Genomic DNA, 19215 nt, shown 5'->3' on the forward strand with positions numbered 1-19215 from the left:
CTGGGATATCCCCACTCACCTCGACAGCCAGGCTGTGAAAGGGCTCCAGGGTCCCTGAAGAATGACAGCTCCCATTCCTGCAGCCCTCCGCTTCCTTCTCCTCTGGACCCTGGCAGGGCAGGTCCTCCTCCGGTGAGCTGAGCATGGTGAGAAGGTGGTGCATGGCATGCAAACACCCTGCAGGCAGTGGGCAGTGCAGCAGGGGCTGCAGCACAGTTTCCTCTAAGTTTGCAAAAAGCTCACAGTCTGGAAGGTTCCAGGGGAGGATACATCCTCCCCCTCTCAGGATCCAGGAGACTTTCATGAGGGATGTCGAGGCCCCATAGCCAGTGGGAAGGCTTCTGCATGGGTAGGAGCTTCCTGGGCCTAGGTAGGGGCTAGGGAGCTGAGCCTCAGACTGGAGGCTATCTGTCCTGCATCCAACCCTATCACCCTACAGCATGGCCACACAGTGCTCAGATCCTTAAAAAGGACACCAAATCTGCCAGTTGCCCACCCAAGAGGCTTCAAATAGAAGGGGTTTGCCCCAAAGAACATCAGAATGAAGCTGGGTGGGCCAAACCTTGGCCCTCTGCAGTCACCCTGCCTGTGCGCACATGGCTATTCACTGTCCCTGTCAGGGCACTAAGTGGCAGTCCTTTCTTGGGCTTGGGGGCAAGACATGCCTTGAGCTCCCTGTAAATGTCTGCTACCCATTTCTACTTTCTCATGAGACCAGGAACCAATCTAAGTGGACAGGGAAGCTGAGGAGGAAAGATGGCTGTGGCTTGGGCTGAACTGGTGGTAAAAAGAGTGCCTCCCCAGGTGGAGGGGGCAGAGTGTGACCATTGTATCCTCCTCCTCTTAATTCAAGGAGCACTCCAGGACTGCTTGCCTCTGAGAAACCTCCTGCTTCACTGCTTGCAGACACATTGGCCCACAGGCAGAGAGGGATGCAGTATGTGTAGGGCAGGAAACTTCTTAAAAGGGGCAAGTAGCCCAAAGTGGAATGGCAGCTCAGTTGGAGTTGATAGGAGCATGTAGGCAGAAGGGGGCATGCGGCTGGAGCTTGCTGGCCCTTCTGGAAGGGAGGCTGCCTCAAGGCCCAAGCTTCCATGGCAGTATTCCCATTTGGACGATTAAAGCAAGGCAAGCCCTTAGGAAGTCTTGAGTCCAAGTCCTTCATTGTACATATGGAAACTGAGGCCTGGAGAAAGGGAGTGACCTGTCTAAGGACACTCAAGTACCTGGTAGCAAAATCAGAGCTCTCCCCCTGTCCATCCCAGGGCCTTGCCTGAGCAAGATTTTCAGCTCTGGAACCTCCCGGTCCTGCCAGTATTTGGGATTTTCCAGGAATGAAAGGGAGGACGGAGTGACTGCACACAGCAACTCTGCTCTCACATCTGCAGACAAGGTAGCCCTGAAAGAGAGGGGCTGCAATAGGGGTTACGGCCCAAGACAGCTTAGCCCATAGCCTGTGTCCTGGGGCTGGAGCTAGTGGGAAAGGAGACCTGAAAGTGGGGCTGAGGACAGTGGCGAGGGTCTGACTGCTCCTTGTTCAGAGCCATGTGGGCTCCCAGCAGGCAGGTGGCAGGCGGCCAGCAGCAGCACCTGGTTGGTGAGGACACCCATGGTGAAGCCACAGACTTCTGCTTGCCCCAGCAATACCACGAGCCTCATTGGATTTTCAGAGTCTGCTTAGGCCACCTCCTCTGGCAGCCCCTGCTTGGGGCCAGAGTGGCCTCTGTTCCCATGGTAAGGGCTTCCTCCTGCTCAGGGTATTCAAAGAGGCAGAACTCTAGGAGGTCAGGGCACACCTTTCACTGACCTTGGTATTGTGGTAGATGGACTTAGTTTTGGGTTCAAATCTTGGCTTTACCATTTACTAGCTGTATGATCACGAACAAGTCACTTCACCTTGCTGATCCTCAGTCTGCTTATCTATATAACAGGGATGATAATAATAATCATTATCTGAAAGGACTGTTGTGAGAACTAAACTAGATAAGGTGAGTAAGGCATTTAGCAAGGTGCCTTAGCTATTTGAATTATTTTATCATTCACTAGTTGGTGCACAGATGTAATGAGAAATAGGGGCCCATTGGCACATAGAGAGCTGGACTCAGAAGGACAGCATCACCCTGCCTCCCAGTGCCACAGTATGCAGCAACAGTGGCAGTGGGCGAGCCAGTTCTGGTATCTGGCACAGTGATGATGGCAGGATGGAGAAGGAGGCATGGATCTCAGTAGGAGTCCAGCCTGAGTATGGCCCTGAGTTCCACCCAAGCCCTCAAGGCTTTGCTGAGCTCCTGTTCCCTAGTGCAGATGTTGGCTGGTGAGCAGACAAGCAGGCATGTAGAAGGAATGTCAGGGGAGAAGGAGGCTGGCCTGTAGGCAAGGTCAAAGCACACTGTATCTTCCTCAAAACCAATCTGTTCAGGGGGAAGAAAAGATGTGAGTTGGCCTTCTCAGCATGGCTACCTTACTGGGAGGCTCTCACATCCTTGCAGGGGCCAGATGGACAAAACATCAAAGTAGCCACGTTGTTCCCAGTGAGTCCTTACTCTTCTTTGACTGCTTTCAAAGCTCCTTTAGAAAGAAAACACAGGATGAGGCCTCCGCTTTGGGTTTGGGCCCTGATCCTCTCACCCACCAGCTTTGAGACTTTAGGCAAGTCTCTCCTCTTCATTTGTTTGTTTGTTTCTTTTTTAGGTTCCATATATAAGATCAGACAGTATTTGTCTTTTATCTGACTTATTTCACTTAGCATAATGCCTTGAGATCCATCCATATTGTTGCAAATAGCAGGATTTCCTTCTTTTTTATGGCTAAAAAATATTCCATTTTATATATATATATAATATATAAATCTATTTATATACATTTTAAATGTATTAAAATATACCATCATAAATATACATATATTTATACACCATAAATATACATATATACCACCATTTCTTTTTGCATTCATTCTTGGCTAGTGTAAATAATGTTGCTGTGAATGATGGGGGTGCAGCTATCTCTTCAATATAGTCATTTCATTCCCATTGGATAAAAACCTGGAAATGGAATTGCTGGATTATATGATATTTCTATTTTTAATTTTTTGAGGAACCTCCATATTGTTTTCCACAGTGGCTGCAGCAATTTACATTCCTACAAGTCACTCCTCCTTAAGGAAGCCTGTTTTCTCATCTGTTAAATGGAAAATACAGTCCTTACCTCATCACACTGAGAATTGTGAGGGTAAAAAAAGGGGCATTACGTTAGCAGACATAATGTAGCGGGGGCCATGGGGAGGGCTGTACAACACAAAGACAAGTAGTGATTCTATAGCATCTTACTACACTGATGGACAGTGACTGTAATAGGGTATGTGGGGGGGCTTGAATGATGGGGGGAGTCTAGTAACCATAATGTTGCTCATGTAATTATAGATTAATGATACCAAAATAACAATAAATAAATAAATATTAAAAAAATAAAAAGATATATGTTAAAGCACTTTTCTAGAGTGAACAGCTGAGCTGCCGTGTTGGCTTATAGCTGTTTCTCTTCTCATTTTGCAAATGGGCACAGAGATCCATCTTCTCCTAGCCTCCTGCCAGATGGGGAGACCAACCAGAGGCATGAGCAAATAGGGAATGAAAGAATCTTTGATAAATATGCGGCACACAAATGGCCTCAGACTTCTTTATTTCTCCTGTCCAGGGTGGCCTTGGCACAAGAGGAGGAAGTCAAATCTGGGACAAGGTCCCAGCTCACGTCCCCCTCTGATTTCTTCGACAAGCTTATGGGGAGAACATCTGGATATGATGCCAGGATTCGGCCCAATTTTAAAGGTAAGAACCATTCATCCTGCACCCCCCCACACACACTTCTTTTGGGGGTGTGCTGCTGAGCCAGCCCCTATGGCCTGCCCCAAGGACAGGAGGCTGGAGGTGCAGGGCTAGCTCTTATAGCTCAGAAGGAGCTTCCCCTCCCAATTGCCCATGGGCCTGTGTAACTGGCACTGCCTCCTTCCAGCAGTAGCCTGGCCTCAATCTCAAGGAGGGAGTCTTAGAACCTGTTCCCAGCTCCCTGGAATGCTGTGCCAACATGGCTGTGCTTTGCTACCCTTAGGCCCACCTGTGAACGTGACCTGCAACATCTTCATCAACAGTTTTGGTTCTGTCACTGAAACTACCATGGTAAGGATTCTGCCTGTTTCCCACCTCCACTCTAGTGTGAATGGGAGAAGCCTATCAGACAGCAAGCTTTTCCTCCCTCTGCTATCCTCTTCCTGTTTTGTGGTCATGGCTAAAGCCATAGGATGTCTGAAGTTGGTCACTGGGAGGGTATCTTTCCCCAGCCCAGGGCTTTAGTGGTTAACCGCAGACTAGCTCAAAGAGCAGATGTTCAAACTAGGGAGGGAGCTTGGTGCAGAGCATGGACTTTGGAATCAGAAAGCCTATGTTTAAATCCTGACTCAACCATCTAATAGCTGTGCGACCTTAGGCAGTTTCCTTAAACTGCCCTTTGTCTCAGTTTCCTCATCTGTAAAATGGAGGTCATAAGAGCACTCTCTTCAAGGGGCTGCAGTGAGATTTAAACGAGACGATACATATAAAGAAAGCACTTAGCAGAGAGCCTGGCACATGGTATGTGCTTAATAAATGTCTTTCCCCTTCTCATCTTTGCCACATCAGCCCAAGGCAGGCTCCTTCCCCAGTGGAAAGCGTCCACTGCCCCTGAGACACACTCCCAGCATTTCCTCCTCATGACCCTCCTGCCCCTGGAGGCTTGCTGGGCCCCTGGAATAGCACTGCCTCTGATGGGCCCATCTCTGCACCCTCCCAGGACTACCGGGTGAATGTTTTCTTGAGGCAGCAGTGGAATGACCCACGCCTAGCCTACCAAGAATACCCTGACGACTCTCTGGACCTCAATCCCTCCATGCTGGACTCTATCTGGAAGCCAGATCTATTCTTTGCCAATGAGAAAGGGGCCAACTTCCATGAGGTGACCACGGACAACAAGTTACTGCGCATCTTCAAGAATGGGAATGTGCTGTACAGCATCAGGTGCACCTGCTGGATGGCTGGGGAGTTTGGGTCAAAGGGAAGAGCCAGATGGAGGCTAAGGGGTGAAGGAGGGTACCCTGTGCTGTGCTGGACCTTAATAAGCCCATGTCATTTCTTTCTTCCTATCCCTGCCAGGCTGACTCTCATTTTGTCCTGCCCGATGGACCTCAAGAACTTCCCCATGGACATCCAGACCTGCACCATGCAGCTAGAAAGCTGTAAGTGTCCATAGAGAGTCATGCAACAGGATCGGAATACCAACTAGTCAACCCCCATCCCATGATATTCCAGACAGGAAAAGAGTAACCTAGAGTGGGGAGGAACTTTGGCACAGATAAGACTGAAGTCTGGGTCTTGCTAACACCCAAGCCAGTGTATTCTCCCATCCCCATTTGTTGGTCTGACTTTGCCACAGAGCCAGGGAATGGAAAGGTGACAGCCTTACATACAAATGTGCTTGTGTAGGTTGTTCGGGACTGTTTAGAGGCACCTCCTCTGCCCAAAGATATGTTCCACAGTGCCTGAAGTAAGTCTACCTTTACTCCCCTTAAAACATTCAAAATGCCTATAAAAATGTCAGAGTTGGGAGAGAAGGGGTACTCCTGAACCCTAATTCTTCATGAGCCCAGATAACCTTTGTAGAGAGGTGGGAGAGGATGGCTCTAAGCATAGGACAGTGCCTGGGGTGGTAAGGTCAGTGAAGGCAGGGGAACCAGCCTGTAAGAGCTGCCCCAGTTGCAAAGAAGCCAAAAGACGACAAGGTTGGATCCTCTCCTACATCCACTCCTTTGCCATTGCCTGGGCAAAGTGAGACTATGAGAGCAGGAGGTATCCTCTCGGCCCTCAGAGAAGAAGGCTTGTCAGTCTGTTTACAGCATTTAAGAACAGTGATGGATAAAAAGTGTCCCATGTGGTCAGCTCATTAGAGGTCATAAGCCACTTTCACATCCAGTTCTTACTACCTTTCACTACAATTTTGAAAATTAGGTGGAGCATTTTAAATAAGGAAAAGTGATTTGCCCAAAGTCACCCAGCTATTCTGGGTCAGGGCCTTACATTGGACACCTGTGAGCCTGTTTCTGATCCCATTTCTACCCAACATGTGTGAATATGGTCATGTATGTGGCAACAGCCTTTGCAAACTGCTAGCTATCTGTTAAAAATTTGACATGTTCAGACATTAGCTCTCAATCCACCCTAGTTGGAGGCCCTGGCTAGGAGTCTGTGGTGTGCACATTGTCCCATGCATGACTGGCATGGTATAAATAGCTCTCCCCTCCCTGGAGTGAGGTGACAGAAGCCCTGGCTCTAAGGTTGGCTCAGCTCAAGACGTGGTCAGTACACATGCTTACTCCCTTGTGTTTGAGATATGGCAGGAGGTTGCCAGCTGGGGTCCTTCACATCTTTCCAACCCCTTCAACCTGCTAGGTCTTCCAGAATAATTTCTCTTTGGGCCTTTCTAAAGCCTGAGAACTAGGTTGAAGAGGAGTCCAGTATCTTTATTATTTACCCACTTAGGATGAGCCCAAAAGACAAATGACCGAGTACCCTCTTTAGAAAGGTTTTCCTTTCCAAGATGAGCATGAAGCTCCTAAAACCCAGGCCTTACTCCTCATCTCTTTTCTTCCCAGCTCTAACCCTCTCCCTACCCTTACCCAGCACCTGCACTATAGCCCTCCACCATCTCTGTCACTTTCAGTTGGCTACACCATGAATGACCTTGTGTTTGAGTGGCTGGAAGATGCTCCCGCTGTCCAAGTGGCTGAGGGGCTGACTCTGCCCCAATTTATCTTGCGGGATGAGAAGGATCTAGGCTATTGCACCAAGCACTACAACACAGGTAAAAACCCAGGATTTTTACAGATTGTGAGCCACAAGAAGGCCTCCAGATGGGAGGGAATGGGGCAAGGCAGCCAGCCTCTATTAAAGGTCTGATCTGTGCCAGTTGGGGGTTAAGAGCTTCATATGCCATGTCTCATTATGGCAGGAATTAACAGCCCATTTTTCAGAAAGGGAAAACTGAGGTTTCAAGAGGTTCATTCAGTTGTCTAAGTCACACAGCTAGTAAATGGATGATTTAAAATTCAAAACTGGATCTAACTCCAAAGCCCATATTCTTGACCCTGCTACAGACTGCAGAGCCAATGGGCCTGTGCCACTAAATGGCAGGGGTGTCCCACTTGTCTTGGAGCCCAGCTTGAGTGGAAGGTGGGAGTCCATCTACATCTGGGAGTAGCCAACGGCTGCAGTGCACTGGGAGGAACTAAGCATCAGTGCGCCAGGCAGACTACCTCCTACCCACACCTGCTACCCCTCCCACTGCTACCACTGTCCAACTCTCTTGAACTGGCTTATTTTCCTAGGTGTGAAAGGTGAGCCAGCAAATGGAAAAGGGTTGCTTTTCTAGCCTGGGCATCTGCCCCCTGCAACCTCCCTAAGAGCTACTTGTTCATCATTTCCCCTGGCAGTTTGGCTACCAAGAACTATGACCCTGAGATAGAGGCCAGAGGCCAAAGAAGGAAGATTCTGAGTACCTCCTAGAGTATGCTGACATGCTCTGAGTACCATCCTATGCATATATGTATTTGTGTGCATAGGGGTGTGGGGAGTGGGGCCATTGAATTTAGAAAATGCTGGTGGGAGTGGAAATTGGCATAACCTTTATTGAGGAAAAATCCCTGGCAGTTCATATGCAGGTCAATGGTTTTCAAACTTTGATGTACATTATGTTCCCCTGGGGAGCCTGTTAAAATATTGGTTGCTGAGCTCTACATCTCAGAGATTCTGCTTACATGCTCTTAGAGTGATACCCAGAAATCTGCATTTGAATGAGCTTTCTGAGTATTCTGATGCTAGTAGTCCAGGGAGTATACTTTGAGAAACTTTAGTCTAGAAGCTAGAATTTTTTCCCTACCTACTGATCCAGGAATCCCACTTTTTGGAATCTATTTTATGGAAATATTCTAAAATATTATATTGGCTCTAGACCCTAAGAGGCCTCTGGGGTCACTGTTTATACTAGCAAAAACTTGGAACTGTTCTAAATATCCACTAATAGGGCAGAGGTTAAGTAAATCACATAATGTATCTGCTTGGTGAAATATTATCCAGACATTAAAGAGGATGCTTGCAAGGTGCTTATATCTACAAGTGTAAAAGGTTAAGATTCAAAGTTGTATACACAGAATGATTCTATTGTGGTTAAGAAAAACCAAAAGCATGTGTTTTAAAATCGTGGGAGGAAATAGCACTAAATGTTTCTAAAGTAGTGTGATACAATGGATAAGACCAAGAACTTTGGAGTCAGATAGAGCTGAGTTTGAATTCTGGCTCCACCATTTACTAGGTGGGTGCCCTTGAGAAACATAACTTATCTCTTCAAGCTTCAGTTTTCCTATCTGTAAAATGGGGAAATAATAATTTTGCCTACCTCAAAGAGTTACTATGGATTAAAATGAGACAAACTATATAAAGTCAGGGCACTTAGTAGGGGCTTGATAAATGTGAGCTTACAAATATTATTATTATTCCTTCTCTATTTCTTACTTTTTTTCTCCTATACTAAACAAGTATTAATTTTGTAATTAAAAACAAAAACACTATTAGCAAAAAATAAAATAAAATAAAGGAAAGAAAGAAAATATGGATACCTAGCAAAGCTATATCATGGCAAGAAGCCTAGGGTGGGGTGGACTCAGAGACCAGTGGGAGCTCACAGCATCACACAGCATGTCAAAGCCAGAATCAGTCATTGCTGAAATCACTAGCCTTGAGGAATTAGGCAGGCCTGTTAAGAGCAAGCCTAGGCCAGAATAAAATAACAATATATACATCCTCTGCCTTTTGCTTTGGTTATTCTCTGCCTTGCTGCTGGGAGAAGCTCTGAGCCAGTGTTTTCTTAGCCTCAGGGCATGGTAAGCAGGGGTAAAGTGAAGATGGCTGGCAGAGGAGGCAGAGCAGTGGTACGTGTGTCTGGCGCCAATGCACTTTTTGTTGGTGGGATAGAATGCTTCCGCCTGATGCTCTCAGGGAACCTGCTGCTGCTGTCTTGACCAGTCTCTGTGGGACAGGGTTTCCAGATGTTTGCTATCTGGCTGTTCTCACTTGCTTAAGGCTCTAGCAGTGTTTATTTCAGTGAATCATTGTTGCTAGAGAGCTTCTGGGGTACTAGCAAGCTCAAGAAAGGCTGCTGAGATTCTAGCAGAATCTAAGCTCATTGCTTTGTTAATAATGATAGTAGCACCAGCTACCTATGTGCTCAATATCTCAAGTTCATTAGCTTATTTAACTCCTACAATAGCCCAGTGATGGAGTTGATGGTACTACTCTGTTTTACAGGCAAGGAAACTGAAGCTCAAAAAGCTTGGGGGTTGTGCCTGAGGTCACACAGCTAGTAAGTGGAATGTTCAGGATTCAAACCCAAGCAGTCTGGCTCTGGAGCACTCCTGCTCTTTTTTTTTTTTGAGAGGGCATCTCTCATATTTATTGATCAAATGGTTGTTAACAACAATAAAATTTTGTATAGGGGACTCAATGCACAATCATTAATCAACCCCAAGCCTAATTCTCAACAGTCTCCAATCTTCTGAAGAATAACGAACAAGTTCTTACATGGTGAACAAGTTCTTACAATAGTGAATAAGTTCTTACACGGTGAACAGTGGAGCACTCCTTCTCTTAATCCTCTTGCTGTGATGCTGTCAAGTCGAAGGTCTACTGCTGGAAACCAAAATGCTAGGAGCAAGGGGTCAAGTCCTTGATGACTACTCTGAGCACTTCCTCAGAACCTAAATGTGGCTCTCTCTGGGACCATTTTGAAAGGCTCATTTTTGGCCCAGCTGAGGCCAGAGGCTGGCCCACAGAGATAGGGCTGTCCTAATCCTGACCCTCAGCTGCAGGCTGGGGACCTGGGGCTTAGTAACTCACCTCTTTCATTGCAGGGAAATTCACCTGCATCGAGGTAAAATTCCACCTGGAACGGCAGATGGGTTACTATCTGATCCAGATGTACATCCCCAGCCTGCTCATCGTCATCCTGTCCTGGGTCTCCTTCTGGATCAACATGGATGCTGCCCCTGCCCGTGTGGGCCTAGGCATCACCACTGTGCTCACCATGACAACTCAGAGCTCTGGCTCCCGGGCTTCTTTGCCTAAGGTGAAGAGACATGCCAGGGAGCTTGTTTGCCACAGAGCTCTCCAGTTCCCACTGATCCCCTGTTCCTTCCTTCTTACTATTTGCCTTGGAGCTAAGGTATAGAAGAGGCACTGGACAAGAGCAGGTGGCTTGAGTCCTCTTTCCCTACAACATACTATTAATGACATTACTCACAATGTAGAAGCTGGGGTCTAGGGAACGAGTAGAGACAGTACCTGACTTACTTTGACTTTCATCAAGAAATACTAGCATGTCCAAGATCAAAAGACCCTAAATGAATAGAAAGTCTCACTCCTTCATGGGACAGATGAGAAGAATACAGCCCAAAGAGATACAATGACCTACTCAGGGTCATGTCCCACAAGAGGTAATAAAAAAAATAGAAGGATTTCAAACCAATATTTGTCTCTTACTATGTCAGAAATTGGATACTATTACAAAAAGCTCTAGAGACAATGTCCATTTTGGGGAGTGAGAAGATTCTGAGGTAGAAAATGGCAATTAAAGCCAGTGGACTCTGATTTTCTGAGGCCTGGCGATGTTTTTATTACACGGAGAGATCTGTGCTGATGGGACTGGGCCCAGGGTCTCCCTGCCTTATGTCTTTGTGTAGGGAATTTAGAAATTACCTCAAAGTCCTTACAGTTTGCAAGGCTGTGAGAAATTAGGGAGCAAGCCCATTCATTCATCCAATAAATGTTTATTGAGCATGTACTATGTACGAGACACTGTACTAGGGCCATGAAGACTGAGAGATGAAAGCAGCACAGTTCCTTGTGGATCTTTCAGTGAACATACTCCCTTTTGCTCTGATTTGATGGGAACCAGGCCATGTGATATCCCATCTCCCAGTGCTTATTCCTAAGAATATAGTCATTAAGAGTAGGAGATTATAGAGTCAGGCAGATTTTGGCTTAAGTGTCAGCTTCACCATTTGGTGAATTCCTTAACCTTTCAATCTCCTTGTCTGTAATAAAAGAATAAGAATATCACCTCTTCTATAGGGTTATTGCAAAAAATAAATAAGATAATGTATTAACACAGAGAACAGTGTTTGGCACATAATAACTGCTCAATAAATGTTAGCTGGTGTTATAGTTGTTTTAGATATCTGGGTGGAAAGAACTGAGTGCTGGACCTAGGGCTAAAGCAGCTGGTGAAAGGTGGGAAACCTTTGTGGTGTTTCAAAGCTCTCTAGAGATAAACAGTGACAAGGGTCAGATTAGGATCAAGTGTCCCTGGGGAAGTTGTCAGAGAGCATTTCCTATAAATGTGTTTTCTAAACAGGGATGCTGAAGAGGCTCTGAGAGGCAGCCTGAGCTTAGGCAAAGGCTACAGGCCAATTGCAGCTGCAATGACCATGTGATGGGAGTGGCCTTGTAGGAAGACTAGAGGCAGAAAAGTAGTTCAGATCCAAGAATCCTGCCCTAGATTATTGCCACTGCCATGCAAAAAGGGGATTCTTCTGTAATTCAGGGAGGTGCTGCAATTCATGCCTCCTTCTTGCCAAGAGAACTTCATTTTCCAGGTGTCTCCTGTGAGCAAGCACAATTCGTCTGCTCCCAGGAATCAGTTACTTTCCTCATTTGGAAAAAATGGACTTTGTTGGAGGGTTGTTTGCAGTATTTGGTGCCTTCTCATTAGGTTTTTTTTTTTAGTTTTTTTTAATTTTTAATTTTGATCTCATCAGGTTTTGATGAGCTTTTGTGACCTCATCAGCTAGTAAGCAAAATATGTACTAAACAGCCTCACTGGCCAGCCCCACAGAGCAAATAACTGAGTAAGTCTGGGGGTTTCTGCTCACTCTTGAGTTTGTGCAACATTATTTGGTGGGAGCCCCAAGGAAAGGGAGGGCCAGGTCAGGGGTTTCTGAAAGCTGCAATAATCACACCCCAAATCGAACTCTAGTGTCCAGGTGAGAGAAGCAGAGGCTCAGTTTGTGAGGAAACCCAGTTGGGATGGACATTCCCCATGCTCCCAGGAAGCCACTCCTTCTTTACTTTTCTGGGGACTCCCAAAGGCATTGATCACTGTCTCTTGCCATGTTCTTGATCTACACTAACTGTAGGTGGCTCAGAGCAGAATGGAAGGGCTAAATGGAAGGTTCTACCAGAGACAGACAGATTAGAGCTAAAGTCATAGCAGGAAGGAGGGACTCAATTCTCTTGAAACCCTGTAATCTAAATGGCCTACAGCTTCTGGGGCAGGTAGTAGCAAGGAGGGTCAAGAGAGCAAACAAGGCCACAGAGAGAAACACATTGCTAAATCATCCACCCATTCATCCACTCATTCATTCCAAATATTTACTATGTGCACTTGGCCAGGCACTAGGGCTGGAAGAGTGAACATGATAGGAGCAGGTCCCTGCCATTGAAGAGCTGTCAGTCTAGTGAAGGAAGTGGCCAGGGACATTTGATGGCTACTAAGAAGCTGTAAGAAGAAGAACCTGGGCACATATAGCAGGGGCAACCAACCCAGACTGGGACAATTAGGCAAGGTTTCCCAAAGGATGTGGTATCTAAAGTGAATGTTTAGGTCAGAGTTGTCAAGGTGAAGGAGAAAAACAGAGAGAGAAATTGTCCCCTTATTTGGAAATGACTGAAATAGTTCGTCATGGCAGAGTCATAGATTGCAAGAGGTGAGATAAAGCTGAAGAAATGGTCAGGGGCTAGATGCCATGCTCAGGGAAACACAGATTATAACATCAAAGTAATTGAGTGCCACTGGAGGGTTGTAGGCAGAGGAATATGATCAGATTTACATTCTGAAAACAAAACTCTGGCTGCTGTTTGTAGAACAGATCAGAGGAGGCAAACATAGATATAGAGAGACTATTTAGGAAATCATCCCTGAGATGAGCTACGATAGCGAGTGGATAGATTCCAGCACTATTTAAAAGTGCATTATTGACACATTCGTTGTTAACGAGACTTTCTTCCTGCTGTTTATGGTGTCTTTTCCTTTTCATGGTCCAAAGCCCTTCATGGACCTCCCTTGTCATTACCTCATTATGGATTGCCATGTCACCTGACTTCCCTGGGAGCACAGTGGGACTGAGAGATGGTGAATGAAACAGGATACCCTCTTATTAGGCGGCAAATGGAAACACCAAGGGGTACTTAATCAGGATTGCCTAGCAACCCACCACTACCGCCTCAGTCGAATCACCTTAAAGAAGACAGAGCAGGCTTTCTCAACCTTAGCACAATTGCCATGTGGGGCTGAATAATTCTTTCCTGCGTGATCCTGTGTTGGGGGATTTGGGGGGGCTGTGCTGCACATTGTAGGTTGTTTAGCAGAACTCTGCGTCTACCACTAGGTGCTGGTAGCCACACACAGCCCAGAACTGTGCAACCAAATGCCCCTGGTGGGTGCCGAAAGAGTTAAGAACCACTGAGGTGGAACGATTATCCCAGTAGATCTGCTCCTTACCTGGACTCTGCAGCACCCTCACAGCCCAACCTAGCAGAGGCTGGTGAAAGAGGTTGTCATGCATCTGACTCCTGCTGGCAGCCCCATAGGGTGAGCTCAGCAGCTTAAAACCATGTAGGTAGTGGATCTGGTTGAGGAGGGAAAAAGACTTCTTAAACCTGAGTTCTGTCCCCACTTTCCTGGCCCCACACCCAGCCACAATGCTCCTCCAGGAGAGGTGAATGTTCAGTCTTCACAGGGGAATGGGAGACAAAAGTACTCAAAGGCTGCCAAGGCAGGTAAGGGGAAGAGAACACTATGGACTGGATAAGCAGATACCAACAGTGCCTTGAATTTAGAGAAGTGTCCATAGCCCAGGCTGGGTGTGCTCCCTTGAGCCACTGACTTCAGTTCCTGAGTAGGGCCTTCCACAAAGAACAGCAGGAAAAACCACAGGGTCAATGGAATGACAGGGGTGGAGGTGGGAAAGGACAAACTCCTCACCTGATATTGACACAGCAGCCTAGGTAAATGGCAGTGCCACTATCTGGAAGCCCAGAACACCCAAGCCCTCGTGCCACCTTCTCACTGGGTGATCTTGGCTAAGACTTTTCCTCCCCAGGCCCCAAGTGTCCTCACGTGGCTCCCGTGGGAGTGACAAGCCCTGCCCTATTCCCACCGTAGCTGTGAGGACCCTAGGAGATAACAGAGGACAAACAAATGCAATATTCTTGCTCATTGGTGTTTACTGCAAGAAAAGAATCAAAAGAAAAAAAATGAGAAGAAGCAGAAGCAGCAGAAACAGAGGTGCAAAAAGAATAAAGAAAGAAAGGAAAAGAAGCTTAGAAAGGAAAGGCGGGTGGAGAGTGCAGAGAGGTAAAGGATTATGGGTAGCAGCATCTCTTTGACATGGGCCTTCAGACACTGGCATATATCATGGAAAGCGTCTTTAAAAACCAGAACTTCAGGATAAAACTGAAGAACAGCAGGCAGTGGATATGGGCTGGCAAACCCCTCGATAGGCACAAAAGAACTCCAAGAAAGTTGACTGCTCTGTTGGTGGATATTGCAGGTGTCCTACGTGAAGGCTATTGACATCTGGATGGCTGTGTGCCTGCTCTTTGTCTTCGCTGGGCTGCTGGAGTATGCTGCTGTAAATTTTGTCTCCTGTCAGCATAAGAAATTCATGCGACTTCGAAGAAGGCAGAAGTGCCAACGCATGGTGAGTATAACTAGGGAGGGGCCCGTTTCCCTCCCCCATTGGCACCTTCCTCCCTACCCCCTTCTCCCACAAACCTAGACACAACCTAGGCCTGCAAGGACTAGACGGGCCATCAGAACCCCTAGATTCCTGTGCCAGGCTGGTCACAGATAAGCTGAGTACTTTAACCTCTTTGACTCCGTTTCCTTATCTGTCCAATGGGACATTAGTCCCTTAGGGCAGTCTAGTAGGATGATTAAGAGCATGGGCACAGTGGCTGATACATACTAAGCACTGAAAAAAATACTAGCCAGTATTAGGAGAATTATAATGGTTGCTCCCATCTCTCCCCACACCCCAGGTCATACACTGATTGGTGGTTAAGAATTCAAGGGTCAGGCTGGGGGAGTGTGATCAAAGTGTTTCCATAGCTAAAATGGAACTGAAAAATCACTACTAGTCTCTCTGGCTGTTGGATTTCTTCGCCTTGCTCTTCAATGGGCGGGTCAGAGTTGTTGGGTGTGGGCTGTTGTTCTCCCTCACTCCTGTTTGTTAACCCCATTTCTCCTACAGTAGAGTGGTCACCTGGGGAGATAAAAATAGAGATCTTGTCGTCCTGACGACCAAGGCAGTTAACCCCAGATTACCCATATAATAGGTGCTAGGTCCGTTGTCATGACAACAGAGGGGGCGGGGCCTCTCTCACCGAACCAAGTGCCCGATTGTGAGGAAAACCAAAAGCCTTTGCTGAGCTACATACGCATCGATTAGTCATTAGATCCAGAGTGCTGGTCTGTCTTGAGCTCTACCTCCTTGTTTTTGGCCTAATCTGGAGGCTCTAAAGCCAAAGGGGTAAGCACACAGGACCTCTGGAGGAGAAACAGTGATCAGAGCCCACTGGCTGCCGCCTGTCGGGGGCCACTTGAGCACTAAGGCTCGGCTCTCCTCCTAACACCCAATCTCTCACCTCAGCTGCTCCTGGGGTACCCCTATCATATGCCCGCACTAAAAATAGCTCACAAACTACCTCCAGGATTACATGTCCCTTGCTAAGGTCCCTTTCAGCTGAGGGCAGAGGACCTTGTGGTTTGAGATCAGTCTAGCGGTTTTGTCAGAATTTTAATTCCTGCCTGTCTTTAGGTGGACTCTGGGAAATACGCCCTCTAGTGGGTTGAAACACAAGTGCCTTTCCCTAAGTAGATCCCATTCTTCAAGAGACCTAAAAAGCCTTTCCTATCCCATGCGGAGGGTTAGAAAAAATATATAGACTTGGCAGAAGGGCAAGAAAAGAAGATGCACCATTTTCTAAACTAACTGTCCCCACCCCCTTTTTGGCTGTGTCTAACCTGTCTGCAGGTACCAAAATCTTATCTTCATAGGGGTTTTGACCTTGATGTCTTCCTCAATGCCTACCTTCATAAAGAAGAGCAGGCTGCCAATCAGTTCCAGATGCCTATTGCCAGCGAAATCGCCTGTGTGGGTGTCCCAGCACTAGAAGGCTGCCGCAGTTACTGTACAGCTACACCCAGTTGGCAGTGGCCCCTTCTCCTTCCCTGCACCTCTCCAGCCCCCAACTGCCCACAGCCTGTACCCTCCTGGCTATATACAGGTTGATTCTGACCTCATAATGGAGTCTGTCATAAGCAGTGCTCAATTATTACAAAGTTTTAGCAGCAGCCTGGGCCCTGCTTGGGCTCCTGGATCCTGCCTAAAAGTAGGCTGGGCTCATTATTAATGTAAATAATACCTGAAAATCAAAACCTGTACCATTAGTCCATGTCCTTCTTCAAGTTTCCTACAGCCATTGCCATCTCAGTGGAACTGTAGTGGGAATTGGGGAGGTCATGGAGCAGGCTGGATAAGCTGATGCAGAGTTAATCCATTTCTAGAACCTCTCTCTGGGCCCTGCTGTTCCTTCAGTCTGAGAGGTGCCCTGTTAAGGGACAGGAGAGAATCCATATGAATTTTAGTGATCTCTTAGCCCAGAGCAAGTTAGGAGTATTCTAGGGGGCAGCCAGCTGTACACCCAGTCCCAGGCTTAATCCCATTCTTCTGTCTCTCCTCAAACACGTTTCTCTACCTCATGGTGGCCTCCTTCCATGTCGCTGTCTAAAGTAGTTTAATTTTTTCTATACATTTCTGTTTTTTTCCCCCCAGTTAGTCTGTCAGCTTCACAGGGAAGGGTCTATCTCTCCTTTTTTAATAAACTTAACAAGCCCTAGCACCAAGCTCTGGACACAACAGCCATGTAACCATGTATTATCAATAAAATAACTTGGGAAATGGAAGAAATTTTAAAATACTGCCAAGTCCTCTCAAGGGTTTGGTCCCAGAACACTGCTTGCCTCTCTCCATCCCTCAGCGCCCTCTGCCAATCTCCAATCTTTTCTTTCCACTTCAGTACATATTGCTGAATGCCTACTGCTCTTTTCCATCTCCACACCTCACCTCTTACACTGTGCATTTCCTTTCCCAGCTTGGTTTTAGAATATCTTCTCTCTCTGGCTCCCCAGACCTCCTTCCCTATAGATGGCTGCCACAGAAATGTTCTATCTCAACAGTCACAGAAACCACAAAGTGGTGCTTAAGTCTCCATTGTCCTTTCTACACACACACACACACACACACACACACACACACACACACACACACACACACACACATACCTCGGAACTGGGCTTAAATAGAAAACAACCAACTTCCGGACTCCTACCCTTGGATATCAGGCCATTCATCTTTGCTCCCTCAATTACAAGTGGTACAATTGTTAAAATCAAAAAGGGCCAAGGGTGGCTTACTCTATTGGCCATATTTTCTCTTCCATGTGAAACAGTTTTTTCTACCTGGAAAATATTCCAGAATAATTCCCTTTAGACTTACTGTGATTGGAGAGAAGGAGAAATAATTACATCTATAGAAACAGAAACAGCTGTTTCTGGACTTGATTTTCTCTTTCAGAGCTTTTTGCAAACAAAATTATTCTGTGCTTATATCCTCTAGCTGGGAGGGCTGAGGGGATGAGGATATGGGGAACAGGGAGCCCGAGGGACCCTGAACTGGAAAGCAAAAGAGAGAATCATTTTACTTAACCCCTCATTTTTCAATTACTTGGGAGATATTTTGTTTGCTTCTGGTTCTTCATCTCTAACATGGGGTTAGCAGAAGCTCCCAAGTGGGAATGGTGTGAAAATGAACTAGAGGATACAGGCCTCTGGTGACTAGGGTTATGAAAATAAATTTAAGTGGAGAGCTAAGGCCATCCTACTACTACCACTCAGGCATGAAGCATAGCCATAGTAGTGAATTTGCCTCTGGCTTACACATGTACAACTCTCACCAGAGAGATTGGCAAAATCAAGTATTAGGTAGCAAAGATCTCTGGTGGGCCGACTAAGAGATATTCTTTTCTATGCCAAAGGTGCCAATCTTTCTAGAGGCTGAAGGGCATCAGGCCATGGTACAGGGGTGGAGCAAGAAGCAGTTATTTTTCCTGCCAGACACTTTGTGACTGAGTAAGAAAGACTCTTTTCTGAGTAGACCCTTCAGTTTGAGACCCTGAGAGGATATTGGCTACTTGAGAACAAAGCCATTCCCTGTTCTATATTCTGAAGCATGTGGCTCATCAGTCTATTTATTCATTCAACTGATACCTACTGGGTACCTACTAGATGCCAAGCACTGGGGTAGGCACTGGGGGCACAGCAGTGAACAAGGTCAATGCCCTTTCCCAAGGTTGTACTATGGATCCATGGGAAGAAGAGAAAGAGTTAAAATCTGTTGGTGAATCTCTGTCCTGAGCTTGCCTGCCCCTGATGCCCAGTGACTAGCTAGGCCTTCTAGTGATGTAATAATCAAGAGTTCCTGGGACCCACCACACAGATATCTCATCTAAGAAGCCACTTTTCAGTGTGTTACCATAGCTGCAGAGGTCACATTATAAAGACCCTATGACACCCTTTTAACTGTACAGTGTGTGTAAAATCTACTTTATCCATACTATATGTATGTCTATGTCATATCCATTCAATATACATTTACCTTATTCTATTGTAGCACTGAAAGTCCCAAGTCTTAGGAAGCCTTCAGTCCTGGGCAAACCAAGAAGGTAGTTGGCATCATCTCACAGGAGCATTTCACTTTGATGATCTTTTAGATAGTTGAAGTTTTTACTCCTGTAAACATCAAAAGATCTTTGAAGTATTTCTAGGTTCTGGTGTATGCTTACCTGTCCTCTGTCTAATTTCCAGGCTGTGAACCATCACTTCTGATGGCAATGTGCCCTTTAGAAATCGACAGAATTAGGCATGTTTGGGTCATATATAAATTAAGAGTAAATTTAAAGTTCTGAGTGGGGTCCTGAAGGGCTCTTACAGGAGTAAAGTTCTCTGTATTGATCACTCAGG

At 46.4% G+C, this 19215-nt stretch overlaps 1 protein-coding gene and 2 long non-coding RNA genes across 4 annotated transcripts in view; 1 reads left to right on the forward strand and 2 right to left on the reverse strand.

Moving 5' to 3' along the window:
* LOC118970557 (uncharacterized) overlaps positions 1-2709 on the reverse strand; it is a 40785-nt gene extending 38076 nt beyond the window's left edge. The window contains exons 1-2 of the long non-coding RNA XR_005058615.2: positions 2461-2709; positions 20-1920 (exon numbers count right to left, since the gene is read on the reverse strand). This is a non-coding gene — a long non-coding RNA (uncharacterized lncRNA). The remainder of the gene's footprint in view (positions 1-19; positions 1921-2460) is intronic.
* LOC108404345 (glycine receptor subunit alpha-4) overlaps positions 1-19215 on the forward strand; it is a 22441-nt gene continuing 3226 nt past the window's right edge. The window contains exons 1-8 of one of the 2 annotated variants that reach the window (XM_017671873.2): positions 1-132; positions 3694-3824; positions 4105-4172; positions 4822-5045; positions 5181-5263; positions 6745-6885; positions 9986-10200; positions 14684-14833. In XM_017671873.2, coding sequence (XP_017527362.2) covers positions 62-132; positions 3694-3824; positions 4105-4172; positions 4822-5045; positions 5181-5263; positions 6745-6885; positions 9986-10200; positions 14684-14833 — 1083 coding nt within the window. In that variant the 5' untranslated portion in view covers positions 1-61. Of the gene's footprint in view, positions 133-3693; positions 3825-4104; positions 4173-4821; positions 5046-5180; positions 5264-6744; positions 6886-9985; positions 10201-14683; positions 14834-19215 lie in introns of those variants that run through there. The other variant, XM_073227671.1, reaches the window with a different exon arrangement.
* The window catches only part of LOC108404347 (uncharacterized), a 26309-nt gene continuing 17305 nt past the window's right edge, over positions 10212-19215 (reverse strand). Inside the window, exons 2-4 of the long non-coding RNA XR_001854911.3 lie at positions 18851-18984; positions 16560-16745; positions 10212-15397 (exon numbers count right to left, since the gene is read on the reverse strand). This is a non-coding gene — a long non-coding RNA (uncharacterized lncRNA). The remainder of the gene's footprint in view (positions 15398-16559; positions 16746-18850; positions 18985-19215) is intronic.

Source organism: Manis javanica, chromosome X (assembly GCF_040802235.1).
Source record: "Manis javanica isolate MJ-LG chromosome X, MJ_LKY, whole genome shotgun sequence".
Lineage (NCBI taxonomy): Eukaryota > Metazoa > Chordata > Mammalia > Pholidota > Manidae > Manis > Manis javanica.